General features: G+C 34.7%; 1 protein-coding gene across 6 annotated transcripts in view; it reads right to left on the bottom strand.

Annotated features, from left to right (window-relative positions):
- ADAM32 (ADAM metallopeptidase domain 32) overlaps nt 1-14,053 on the bottom strand; it is a 184,825-nt gene that overhangs the window by 84,908 nt on the left and 85,864 nt on the right. For all 6 annotated transcript variants that reach the window (XR_007151363.1, XM_047854776.1, XM_047854775.1 and 3 more), the window contains 2 exons: nt 11,449-11,541; nt 10,020-10,215 (listed from right to left, as the gene is read on the bottom strand). Coding sequence is in view for 5 of the 6 variants with exons in the window: in XM_047854776.1 (XP_047710732.1) it covers nt 10,020-10,215; nt 11,449-11,541 (289 nt within the window). In the remaining variant the exon portion in view is untranslated. The remainder of the gene's footprint in view (nt 1-10,019; nt 10,216-11,448; nt 11,542-14,053) is intronic.

The following is a 14,053-nucleotide window of genomic DNA, read 5'->3' on the forward strand; positions in this document are numbered from 1 at the left end:
CAGTCTCTAAATGGGGCTTTCTCTGGACTGGGGCCAGCTGCCCTGATCACGCACCTGGGGAGAAGGGGAGCCAGCCTGGGGCTCGGTGGCTAGGTCAGGGGCACAGTCCACACTAGGAGAAAGCAGTCCCCTCCCTGGAGTGCTGTGGGACAGGACAAAGCCTGCCTGTAACCACCAGCTAGGGGCCACATATCAGGCGGTGCAGAGTGGCACTTCCCCAATACAGGGGCATGCAGAGCAAGAGTTTAAATCCCAACCAAGCGCCAGGGCACACAAGTTGGCAGAGTGAGACAAACCGCCTCCTTTGTGCCTGTGGCACAGTAAGGATGGCTCAAACAGAGTGGCGTGGGACACCAAATCCGTGGAGGAGAGACTGGGGGATTGCCATTTTTCTCCCCACCACCACTGAGGTGGGGTCTCAGGGCCCACAGGGCCCCTTCTGAGGGGCCCACAGTGGAGGCGGGACCCGCCTACACCAAACCACGCCCCTCTGCGCCTGGTAACTGCGAATCTACTGGAGCAGAATAGTTGCTGCTGAACCAGACCGCCCCTGCTCCAGACCAGCACTGCTGCATTGCCTGATTTAATTCTGACAGTTTTTATTATATAGATTCATTCTTCCTTCCTTGTCTCATTCTTATCTCTTCTCTCCTCTAGTCTGGCTGTGGGTTTCTTTAAGCAGACATATTTAATCCATCCTCTTGTTACATGTTCCACACCTCTGTCTTTATTCTCTGTTCTCTCTCTCTAGATTAAGCTGTATAATTTCTCTGTCTGGTTAACTTTATTTTACTTTCCTTTTTCCCCACCTCCTTCTTATTTTCCTTTCTCTCTCTCTGGATTAAGCCATATAGTTTCTCTAGTCAATTTTTATTCTTTCTTTTTTCCCCACCGCTGTCATTTCTCTCTTTGTATGGGATAAGGCCTCTTTCATCAGCAACACCTCCACCCTCTTGTTTACTTGTAGCTGGTGTTTCTGGTTGTTTATTTGGTTTTTGTTTGTGTGTTTGAGTGTTTTTGTTTTGTTTGTTTTTTGTTTGTCTGTTTATTTTCTTTTCCAGGGTTACTTCAATGAATAAATCAAAGCACACCTGGTAGAGGGTCCAAACATCACTACACGTAGGGAGATAAAATAACCAAAGTCACAACAATAGAGAGCAAGTAACACTCTCAAAAAAATACCTCCTGAAGGTCCAGGCCCAGGACAGTATATGACCCCTCTTTAATATAGTAGTGCTCGCAGGTGCAGGGCATATAACAAGCTTTTAAAACACGTAAGAGACAGGGGCACCTGGGTGGCTCAGTCGGTTAAGCATCCAACTTCAGCTCAGATCATGATCTCGTGGTTTATGGGTTTGAGCCCTGCATCAGGCTCTGTGCTGACAGCTCAGAGCCCGGAGCCTGCTTCGGATTCTGTGTCTCCTTCTCTCTCTGCCCCTCCCACACTTGTGTTCTGTCTCTCTCTATCAAAAATAAATAAATGTAAAAAAATTTTTAAATAAATAAATAAATAAAACACATAAGGGACAGAAAACTAGCCAAAGTGAAAAAATGGAAGAATTCTCCTCAAAAGAAATTCCAGGAAAAAATGACAGCTAAAGAATTGACCAAAACAGATATAAACAATATAACTGAACAAGAATTTAGAATAATAGTCATAAGATTAATCGCTGGGCTTGAAAAAAAGCATAGAAGACAGTGAGAATCTATTGCTGCAGAGATCAAGGAAATAAAAATAGTAATGATGAATTAAAAATGCTATAAATGAGGTGCAAAATAAAATGGAGGTGGTCACAGCGAGGATTGAAGAGGAAGAGGGGAGAATAGGTGAAATAGAAGATAAAATTATGGAAAAAGAGGAAGCTGAGAAAAAAAATTTTAAAAATCTGGATCATGAGGGGAGAATTAGAGAACAAAGTGATTCAATGAAACAGAACAATATCCATATCATAGGAATTCCAGAAGAAGAAAAGAGAGAGAAAAGGCCAAAATATACTTGAACAAATCATAGCTGGGAACTTCCCCAATATGGGGAAGGAAATGGACATTGAAATCCAGGAGGCACAGAGAACTTCCTTCAGATGTAACTTGAATCGATCTTCTGGACGACATATCATAGTGAAACTGGCAAAATACAAAGATAAAGAGAGAATTTTGAAAGCAGCTAGGGATAAACGGGCCTTAACATACAAGGGTAGACACATACGGGAAGTAGCAGACCTATCTACCGAAACGTGGCAGGCCAGAAAGGAATGGCAGGAAATCTTCAATGTGATGAACAGGAAAAATATGCAGCCAAAAGTCCTTTATCCAGCAAGCTTGTCATTCAGAATAGGAGACATAAAGGCTTTCCCAAACCAACAAAAACTGAAGGAATTTATCACCACTAAACCAGCCCTACAAGAGATCCTAAGAAGGACTCTGTGAGTGAAATGTTGCAAGGACCACAAAGGACAAGAGACATCACTACAAGCATGAAACCTACAGATAACACAATGACTCTAAACCCATGTCTTTCAATAATAACACAATGTAAATGGACTCAATGCTCCAATAAAAAAATATAGTGTATCAGAATGGATTAAAAAATAAGACCCATTTATTTTCTGTCTACAAGAGACCCATTTTAGACCTGAGGACACCTTCAGAATGAAAGTGAGGGGATTGAGAACCATCTATCATGCTACTGGAAGTCAAAAGAAAGCTGGAGTGGCCATACTTCTATAAGATAACTAGATTTTAAACTAAAGGCTGTAACAAGAGATGAAGAAGGGCATTATATAGTAATTATGGGGTCTATCCATCAAGAATAGCTAACAATTTTGAAGCACCCAAATATATAAAACAATTAATCACAAACATAAGCAATCTTATAGGTAAGAATGTGGTAATTGCAGGGGACTTTCATACTCCACTTACAACAATGGACAGATCATCTAGACAGAAAGTCAATAAAGAAACAATGGCCCTGAATGATACACTGAACCAGATGGACTTAACAGACATATATATTGAACTTTTCATCCCAAAGCAGCAGAATAAGCATTCATCTCGAATGCACATGGAACATTCTCCAAGATAGATCACATACTGGATCACAAAACACCCCTCAATAAATATAAAAGAACTGAGACCATACCATGCACACTTTCAGATCAGAATGCTATGAAACTTGAAATCAACCACAGGAAAAAGTCTGAAAAACCTCCAAATGCATGAATGTTAAAGAACATCCTACTAAAGAACAAATGGGTCAACCATGCAATTAAAGAAGAAATCAAAAAATATATGGAAACAAACGAAAATGAAAACACAACAATCCAAACCTTTTGGGATGCAGTAAAGGCAGTCCTAAGAGGAAAATGCATTGCAATCCAGACCTATGTCAAGACACAAGAAAAATCCGAAATACAGAATCTAACAACACACCTAAAGGAACTACAAGCAGAACAACAAAGAAACCCCAAAGCCAGCAGAAGAAGAGAAATAATAAAGATCAGAGCAGAAATAAGCAATATAGAATCCAAAAAAAAAAACAAAAAACAAAAAACAAAAAACAAAACAGTAGAACAGATCAATGAAACCAAGAGTTGGTTTTTTGAAAAAATAAACAAAATTGATAAACTTCTAGCCAGGCTTCTCAGAGGACCCAAATAGATAAAATCATGAATGAAAATGGATTTATTACAACTAATCCCTTGAAATATAAGCAATTATCAGAGAATACTATGAAAAATTATATGCCAACAAACTGGACAACCTGGAAGAAAGGACAAATTCCTAATCACCCACACACTACCAAAACTCAAAGGGGAAGAAATAGAAAATTTGAACAGACCCATAACTAGTAAAGAAATTGAATCAGTTATCAAAAATCTCCCAACAAATAAGAGTCCAGGACTAGATGGTTTCCCTGGGGAATTCTACCAGACATTTAAAGCATAGTTAATATCTATCCTTCTCAAGCTGATCCAAAAAATAAAAATGGAAGAAAACTTCCATAATCATACTATGAAGCCAGCACTACCTTGATTCCCAAACCAGACAGGGACCCCACAAAAAAGGAGAACCAAGGGCCAATATCCCTGATGAACATGGATGCAAAAATTCTCAACAAGATACTAGCAAATTGAATTCAACAACATACAAAAAGAATTATTCACCATGACCAAATGGGATTCCTGGGCTGGTTCAATATTCGCAAATCAATCAATGTGATACATCAAAATAAAGGATAAGAACCATATGATCCTGTCAATAGATGCAGAAAAAGCATTTGACAAAATATAGCACCCTTTTTTAATAAAAACCCTCAAGAAAGTTGGGATAGAAAGAACATACTTAAACATCATAAAAGCCATATATGAAAAGTCCACAGCTAATATCCTCAATTGGGAAAAACTGAGAGCTTTCCCCCTGAGATCAGGAACATGACAGGGATGTCCACTCTCACCACTGTTGTTTAACATAGTGTTGGGAGTCCTAGCATCAGCAATCAAACAACAAAATGAAATAAGAGGCATCCAAATTGGCAAAGAAGAAGTCAAACTTTCACTTTTTGCAGACAACATGATACTCTACACAGAAAACCTGACAGACTCCACCAAAAGACTGCTAGAACTGATACATGAATTTAGCAAAGTCACGGAGTACAAAAATCAATGTACAAAAAGCAGTTGCATTTTTATACACCAATAATGAAAGAACAGAAAGAGAAATAAAGAAACTGATCCCATTCACAACTGCACCAAGAACCATAAAATACCTAGGAATAAACCTAACCAAAGATGTAAAAGATCTGTATGCTGAAAACTACAGAAAGCTTATGAAGGAAATTGAAGATGACACAAATAAATGGAAAAGCATTCCATGCTCATGGATTGGAAGAACAAATAGTTAAAATGTCAATACTATCCAAAGTAATCTACACACTCAATGAAATCCCAATAAAAATTGCACCAGCATTCTTCTCAAAGCTAGAACAAGCAATCCTAAAATCTGTATGGAACAACAAAAGACCCCATATAGCCAAAGTAATACTGAAGAAGAAAACCAAAGCAGGAGACATCACAAACCCAGACTTTAGCCTCTACTACAAAGCCGTAATCATCAAAACATTATGGTACTGGCACAAAAACAGACACATAGACCAATGAAATAGAATAGAGAACCAGAAATAGACCCACAAATGTATAGCCAACTAATCTTTGACAAAGCAGGAAAGAGTATCCAATGGATCAAAGACAGTCTCTTTAGTAAAAAAGCAGGAAAGAATATGCAATTGAATAAAGATGATGATGGGACAACTGGACAGCAACATGCAGAATAATGAAACTAGACCACTTTCTTACACCATACACAAAAAATAAACTCAAAATGGATGAAAGACCTGAATGTGAGACAAGGAAACCATCAAACCCTAGAGGAGAAAGCAGGAAAAAACTTCTTTGACCTCAGCCGCAGCAATTTCTTACTTGACACATCTCCAAAGGCAAGGGAATTAAAGGCAAAAGTGAACTATTGGGACCTCATCAAGATAAAGAACTTCTGCACTACAAAGGAAACAATCAACAAAACTAAAAGGAAACCAACGGAATGGGAAAAGGTATTTGCAAATGACATATCAGATAAAGGGCTAGTATCCACAATCTATAAAGAATTTATCAAAATCAACATCCAAAAAACAAATAATCCAGTGAAGAAATGGGCAGAAGACATGAATAGACACTTTTCCAAAGAAGACATCCAGATGGCCAACAGACATATGAAACGATGCTCAATGTCACTCATCATCAGGGAAATACAAATCAAAACCACACTGAGATACCACCTCACACCAGTCAGAGTGGCTAAAATGAACAACTCAGGAAACAACAGATGCTGGTGAGGATGTGGAGAAACAGGAACCCTCTTACACTGTTGGTGGGAATGCAAACTGGTGCAGCCGCTCTGGAAAACAGTGTGGAAGTTCCTCAAAAAATTAAAAATAGAACTACCCTATGACCCAGCAATAACACTGCTAGCTAGCCAATTTACCCCAGGGATACAGGAGTGCTGATGTATAGGGGCACATGTACCCCAATGTTTATAGCAGTGGTTTCAATTATAGCCAAATTATGGAAAGAGCCTAAATGTCCATCAACTGATGAATGGATAAGGAAGATGTGGTTCATATATACAATGGAATAGTACTTAGTAATGAGAAAGAATAAAATCATGCCATTGCAGCAACATGATGGAACTGGAGGGTATTATGCTAAGTGAAATAGTCAGAGAAAGACAGATATCATGTGTTTTCACTCATATGTGGATCTTTAGAAACTTCAGAGAAGACCATGGGGAAAGAGAAAGGGGGAAAAAAGTTATAAAAAGAGAGGGAGGGAGGCAAACCATAAGATACTCTTAAATATAGAGAAAAAAAACTGAGTTGGTGGGGGGTAGGGCGGATGGGAAAGTGGATGATGGGCATTGAGGAGGACACCTGTTGGGATAAGCACTGGGTATTGTATGTAAGACAATTTGACAATAAATTATATTTTTTAAAAAGGTACCAAACACCATACTCAAATGGCATTTATCTCTGGAATGCAAAGATAGTTCAACATATGCATATCAATAAATGTAATACACCACATTAACAGAATGAACGATAAAAGATCACAAAATCCTCTTAATAAATATAGAAAAAGCATTTAACAAAATACAACATCCTTTCATGATAAAAAATAATCAACAAATTGAGTACAGAAGGAACATACCTTAACACAATAAATGCCACATATAATAAACCACAGCCAGCATCAGACACAATTGGAAAGGTTGAAAGCTTTTCCCCTAAGATCAGGAAAAAGACAAAGGTGCTCATTCATACCACTCCTACTCAAAATAGTACTAGAAGTCATAGTGAGAGCTGTCAGGGAAGAAAAATAAAAGGGCATCCAAACTGAAAAGGAAGAAGTAAAACTGTCTTTGCAGAAAATATAATCTTATATAGAGAAAGTCCTAAAGACCCCATCAAAAAGGTGTTAGAACTAATAAATTCGATAATTTTTCAGGTTACAAAATCAACATATAGAAATCATTTGAATTTCTTTACACTAACAACAAAACAGCTGAAAAAGAAATAAAGATAACAATACCATTTTCGCCAACATCAAAATCAATAAAATACTTTAAAATAAATTTAACCAAGTAAGTTTGAGGTCTGTACTCTGAAAACTACAAGACTTTCATGAAAAAAATCTAGTAAGATACAAAGGAAAGCTATCCTGTGTTCATGAATCAGACAAATTAATAGTGTTAAAATGTCAATACTACCCAATACCATCTATAGTTTCAATGCAATTTATATCAAAATTCCAATGGCATTTTTCATAGAAATAGAAAAAAAAATCCTAAAATTTGTATGGACCCACAGGGATTTTGAGAAGCCAAAGCAATCCTGAGACAAAATAAAACTAGAGGAACACAATTCCTGATTTCACTTATACTCCAAAGCTGTAATAATTTTAACAGTATGGTACTGGTATAAGAATAGACACAGACTAATGGAACAAAACAGAGAGCCTAGAACCAAACTCCATGTATATGCTCAACTAATATTGGATGAGGGAGCCAAGAATACTCAATGGGGAAAGGAGAATCTATTCCATAAATGACACTGGGAAAACACAATATTCATATGCAAAAGAATTAAACCCCTAGCTGACACAACTCACAAAAATTAACTTGAAATAAAGATTTAAATGTAAGAACTGACACCATAAAAATTCTAGAAAATAACATAGGGAAAAAGCATTGACATGGACATTATTTTTGGCAATGACTTTTTACATAAGATACCAAAGCACAAGAAACAAAAGTAAAAAATAATAAGTGGGACTTCATCAAACTAAAAGGCTCCTGCATACCAAAAGAAACAATCAAAAAATGAAGACAATCTATGGGATGGGAGAGAATATCTGCAAATCATGTATCTGGGTATGGGAAATTTCAAAAATTATATAAAGAACTCATAAACCTCAATAGCAAAAACTCAAGCAATTTGATTTAAAATTTAAGAACAAAGGAATACAATAATTTTCAAAGACATAAAAATAGCCAACAGGTACATGAAATATACTCAATATATCACTAATATCAGAGAAATGGAAACCAAATCCACAATGAGATAACTCCTTACATCTATTAGAATGGCTGTCATCAAAAACTCAAGAAATAACAAATGTTGGTGAAGATGTGGGGAAAATGAAACACTTATGCACTGTTGGTGAAAAGGTAAATTGGTACAACCACCATGATTAGGCAGTACATAGGTTCCTCAACAAGTTAAAAGTAGAACTACAATATGATCCAGCAACCCATTTCTAATCCAGTTCATGTCCAAAGGAAATGAAAACAGGATTTTGAATAGGTATCTGCACACTCATATTTATATCAGCATTATTCACAATAGGCAAGATATGGAAATAATCTAAGTGTCTGTCAGTGATGGATAGGTAAAGAAAATATAGTATTTATATAAAATGAAATTTTATTCAGTCATGAGGAAGAAGCCATCTTCACCAAATGGATAAACTTGTGGGCATTATGCTATGGGAAATAAGTCAGGCAAGGAAAGACAAATGCTCTATAATATTACTTACATGCGAAATCACTTAAAAAAACTGAACTCATAGAAATGGAGAGTACAGTTGTGATTACTACAAGCTGGGAGGTGGGGGAAAGGGAGAGATGTTTGTCAAAGGGGACAAATTTCTAGCTATAAGATGAATAAGTTCCGGGGATCTAATGAACAACATGATATTTATACTTAATGCTGTATTATATACTTGAAAGTAATTAGAAGAGAAGATTTTAATGTTCTCACTACAAAAAGGAAATGGTAATTATGTGACATGTTGCAGATGTTAGCTAACAATATGGTGGTAATCATTTTGCAATTATAAGCATATCAAATCAACATGGTATATACTTTAAAATGACACAATGTTATATGTCAATTATATCTCAATAAAGCTGCAGATGGGGATGAGGGTCTGGATGGACTTATACTTAAGACCTGAAACCGTAAAACTACTAGAAGAAAATGGGAAAAGCTCCTGAACATTGGTCTAGAAAATAGTATTTTAGATATGACAAGGGAGCACAGGCAGCAAAAACAAAAGTAGACAAGTGGAACTGCATCCAACTAAAAACTTCTTAATAAAGAAAACACTCAAGAGAGTGAAAATGAGACCTGCAGGAGAAATAGTTTCAAACCATGTAGCTGATAAAGTTAATCTACAAAATATGTGATAACTCATACAACTTAATTGCAAAAACAAATAGAGATGTAAAAAGAGCAAAAGACCTAAATAGACATTTCTCAAAAGAAGACATACAAATGACCATCAGATATATGAAAAGGTGCTCAACGTCACTAATCGTCAGAAAAATGTAAATCAAAACCACAACTCACACCTTTTATACAGGTATTATAAAAAAGAAAAAAATTACAAGTGCTGGCAAGTGGAAAAAGGGGAGCCTTTGTACATTGTTGTTGGGAATGAAGTTGGTACAGCAGTTATGGAAAACTATATACAGACTCCTCAAAAATTAAAAATTAACTATATTATGATGAAGCAATTTCATTTCTCAGCATATAGACATAACTAATACGTTAAGTACCTTGATTGTGGCAATTATTTCACAAAATTATTTCAAAATTATTTCATAAAATTATTTTAGCAAAACACCAACTCATATACCTTAAATATGTATCTTTGTCAGTTATATCTTAATAAAGTTTGAAAAAATAAAAATGTAGATGTTAAACTGAATAAATAATTTAAACATATAGATAGAATTTAAATTATACATACATATATGTAATACAGAATTATAAAATGTATATGTACATATATTATAAGTATATATAAATATAATATGCATGTATAATTATATATTTGCCAATTGTCTTGAAAATGTTAATAAAAATATTAAGGACGAACTATGTAGACGTTACAAAACAATATTACCTTTTCCAAATGTGACCTCACACCGTGCATCTGTATCCTGGCAGACTCCATCATAACACACATATTTTTGTTTACATACATGTCCATTGTGTATAGTCATATCAGGTTGACATTCTGGTGAGCTTCCATTACAAAACTCAGCAATATCACATTCATGATGTCTTGCTTTCCTACATTCAACACCTTGTCTTTCAATCTAATATAAATTAAAATACAAAAAATAAAACATTACATTTAAGATTGTTGTGTTTATCAATATTTATTTCAAAACTGTTCTATTTCAAAATTAGTTATATATTTTTTTAATTTTTTCATGTTTATTTATTTTTAGAAACAACATGAGCAAAGGAGGCACAGACAGAGAGGGAGAGAAAGAATCCCAAGCAGGCTCCACACCACCAGTACAGAGCGCTACACAGGGTTTGAAACCACGAACTGTGAGATCATGACCTGACCCCAAATCAAGAGTCAGATGCTTAACCAACTGAGCCACCCAAGCACCCCAAAAGTAATTATATTAATTAAATAATTAATCTTTCTCTTGAATTATCCTATAGGTAATTAACACTTTCAAATACAGAATTCTGAAACACTCTTAAATGGGCATCTATTTCATACATCTTAATTCATGACTTCAAGTTGACACTAAAAAGATCACAGAGGTAAGAATGTAACCACATGATAAGATTCTAGAAAAAAAATAACATAAAACTGCATCAGTCAAGGATAATCAAGAATGCAGAACCCATAGTAGGTAATAGACGAATTCTCATATGACAAATTTGTTATAAATATATTGGAGGAGCTAATAAGGAAAACACAGGACAAGAATCAACATCTTCTACATATAAACTAGTGTGTGATCTTTAAATCAAATGATCTTTCAATAAATGGTTAAGTTTGCAGTTTAAACTTTGTGCTAATGTAGCATTTGGAAAATGCTACTTCTACTGAGTTTCATTATTTATATATTTATGGGAAACTGCTGTGTCTTTCAGTTACATACCTAGAGCTACCTATCACAACTAGTAACAATATTTTTACTTATAAAAATATAAATATTGGATAGGATAAATTAAAAGTCCCTTTTAATGGAGATCTGTATTGAATAATTTTATGGTAGCTCTCAATCAAGGCTTAAGAACATCAGCATAAATATTATGGCAAAATAATGGCCATAAGAAAGAAACCTGAATACCCAACTAAGGTTCACAAAATCAGAAATCTGATTCTGAATTTAGTATCTTTTTATTTGAAAGTTCATTTATTTTTAACCCTTTATTCAAATTCCAGTTAGTTAACATAAAGTGTAATATTAGTTTCAAAAAGTTCACTTATTTTTACTTACTGCCATAGGTCTAAATGTACTAAGGTATCTAAGACATGATTCATTATATACTTGGAAGATATTAATAAACTTAAATCTTACTTGACAGTTCTTGCAGCATAATCCATGACCACACCGTGCTCCTGATTTCAGTGTACAAGTTCGAAAATTACAACAGCTAGACTTTCCACATTGCTATTAGTAGAATAAGTAGAATTAGTAGAATACACAAGTAAAAATACATCATGATAATAATATAAACTTTTGCAAGAATTATATTCACTGGGCTTATTTCTTCAGTTTTGGGGACGAATATGAATGCTGTCAACATTTATAGTTTTGCATCTATAAACAAATAAAATACTAAAATAAGACTTTCACGTCAGGTCAGAACAGAGCACTAGTACCCCAGAAACTCTCAATCAACTAGAAAACGAGGAAAAATGTATGAAATAACTTTTTTCAGAAATTAGAGAATAGTAATAGAGAGTAGAATGGTGGTAAATAGTGTCTGGAAGATGGGGGGAAAGGGGAGATATTGTTCAAAAAGTATAAATTTTCATGCTACTGTATAGCATGATGACTATAATATGTTATATGCTTGAAATTTGCTAAGAGGATAGATCAATTGTTCTCAACACATACAAAAAATGGTAATGGATATATTAATTAGTTTGATTGCAGTAATCATTTCAGAAGGTATACATATATCAAAACCATCATGTTGAACACCTTTAAAAATACAATTTTTATTTGTTAATCATACCTCAGTAATCCTGGTGGAGAAAAGGTGTGTAGAGTTTAGGCCTACTGCAAAGTTAGAACAGTCTCCAAAACTCCTCACTTCTTACACCAAACAAATACAAGTTCAGTGGATTTCCAAAACCACTCTCAGGTTTGATAATTTACCAGAAGGACTCACAGAACTCACTGAAAGCTGTTAACTCACAATTATGTCTTATTATATGAAAATGATACAAATTAAAATTTGCCAAGAGAAGAAGCAACTAGGACAAAATCCAGGAGAAACTCATACTGCCTTCACCCCACACAAAACTCTCACAAAATTAATACGTGACACTTCCTAATTTATTCGATGAGGCCAGTATTACTCTAATACCAAACTCAGAGACATTACAAGAAAGGAAAATTATAGGCCAATATCTCTAATAAACATAAATTCAAAAATATTCAACAAAAAGTTAGGCAATAGAATCCAACAATGTATGAAAAGAATTATACATGCCAACCAACTGGAATTTATTGCAAGTATGCAAAGCTGGTTCATCATTCAAGCATCAGTACATACAACCCATCATATCAACAGAATGAAGAAAAAAAAATCATATGACTAAAACAACTGATATAAAAAAAGCATTTGACAAAACCCAAATTCACTTAATGAGTTATACAAAATATGACAAACCAGGAAGAGAGAACTTCCTAAGTTTGGTAGTGAACATTTAGAGAAAACCTACAGCTAACATCATATATATGGTGAGAAACCATTAGCTTCCCCCCTGAGATCAGGAACGGGGCAGGGATGCTACCTGTCACCACTCCCTTCAATATCTCACTGGAAGTCCCAGCTAGTGCAATAAGATAAGAAAATGAAATACAAAATATAAAGGTTGAGAAGAAAGAAAAAAAACCCTATTTTTTCCATAAATTATGTGATTGACTATGTAAAGAAAATCCCCAAAAAATTACCAAAAAGCAACAAAAACAAAAATCTCCTGTGACTAATAAGTTATTAAAGAAGGATTTCTGGATACAAAGTTAATGTAAAAAATAAACTGTTTTCCTGTAATATGAACAATGAAAAATGGGAATTTCAATTAAAAAACACAATGCCATTTATATTAGCACCCAAATGGTGAAGTATTTGTGAATAGTTGTAACAAAATTTTATAGAATTTGCATGAGGAATAAAACTCTGATGAAAACCACTGTTATTTTCTCAATATTGTCAAGATGTCAGTTCTTCCCAACTTTATCTAGAGATTTAATGTAATTCCAATAAAAGTTCCAGCAAGTTATTTTGTAGATATTGATGAATTGATTCTAAAGCTTATATGGAGATACAAAAAATGCAGAATAATCACATAATACTGAAGAGGAGGAAGAGGAAGAAGAGGAAGGGAAAATGAAGAAGAAAGAAGGAGGAAGAGGAGGAAGAGGGGAAAAAATGAGGAAGAGGAGGAAGAAAACTGAAGGATTGATAACACCCAACTTCAAACTTACTATAAATTATAATGACAGTGTGGTATTCATATAAGAATAAACAAAGGGATCAGTGGGGCAAAATAAAAACCCCAGAAACACCAATAATAAATCTTTAACAATGGAGCAAATGCAGCTCAATGGAGAAGGGACAGTCTTTCCAACAAATGGCGCTGGAACAACTGGACATTCACAGGGAAAATAATGACTAGACACTGACTCTACACCTTTTACAAAAAAATAACTCAAAATGGATCATAAATTTAAATGTAAAATGCAAAGCTGTAAAACTTCTAGGAGCACAGATTTAAGAGAGTAGATATCATGTGAAGTGCTCTTCCATTATAAAAATAATAAACATATAAATACATAAATAGAAATAATACTAATCCTAAATAAATTCATTCAGAAAGTATTGAGTAAAGGGATCACTTTCCAACTCATTTTATGAGTTCAGAATTGCCTTGATGCTTAAACCAGAAAA

The sequence above is a fragment of the Prionailurus viverrinus genome, chromosome B1 (assembly GCF_022837055.1).
Source record: "Prionailurus viverrinus isolate Anna chromosome B1, UM_Priviv_1.0, whole genome shotgun sequence".
In the NCBI taxonomy this organism is placed as follows: domain Eukaryota; kingdom Metazoa; phylum Chordata; class Mammalia; order Carnivora; family Felidae; genus Prionailurus; species Prionailurus viverrinus.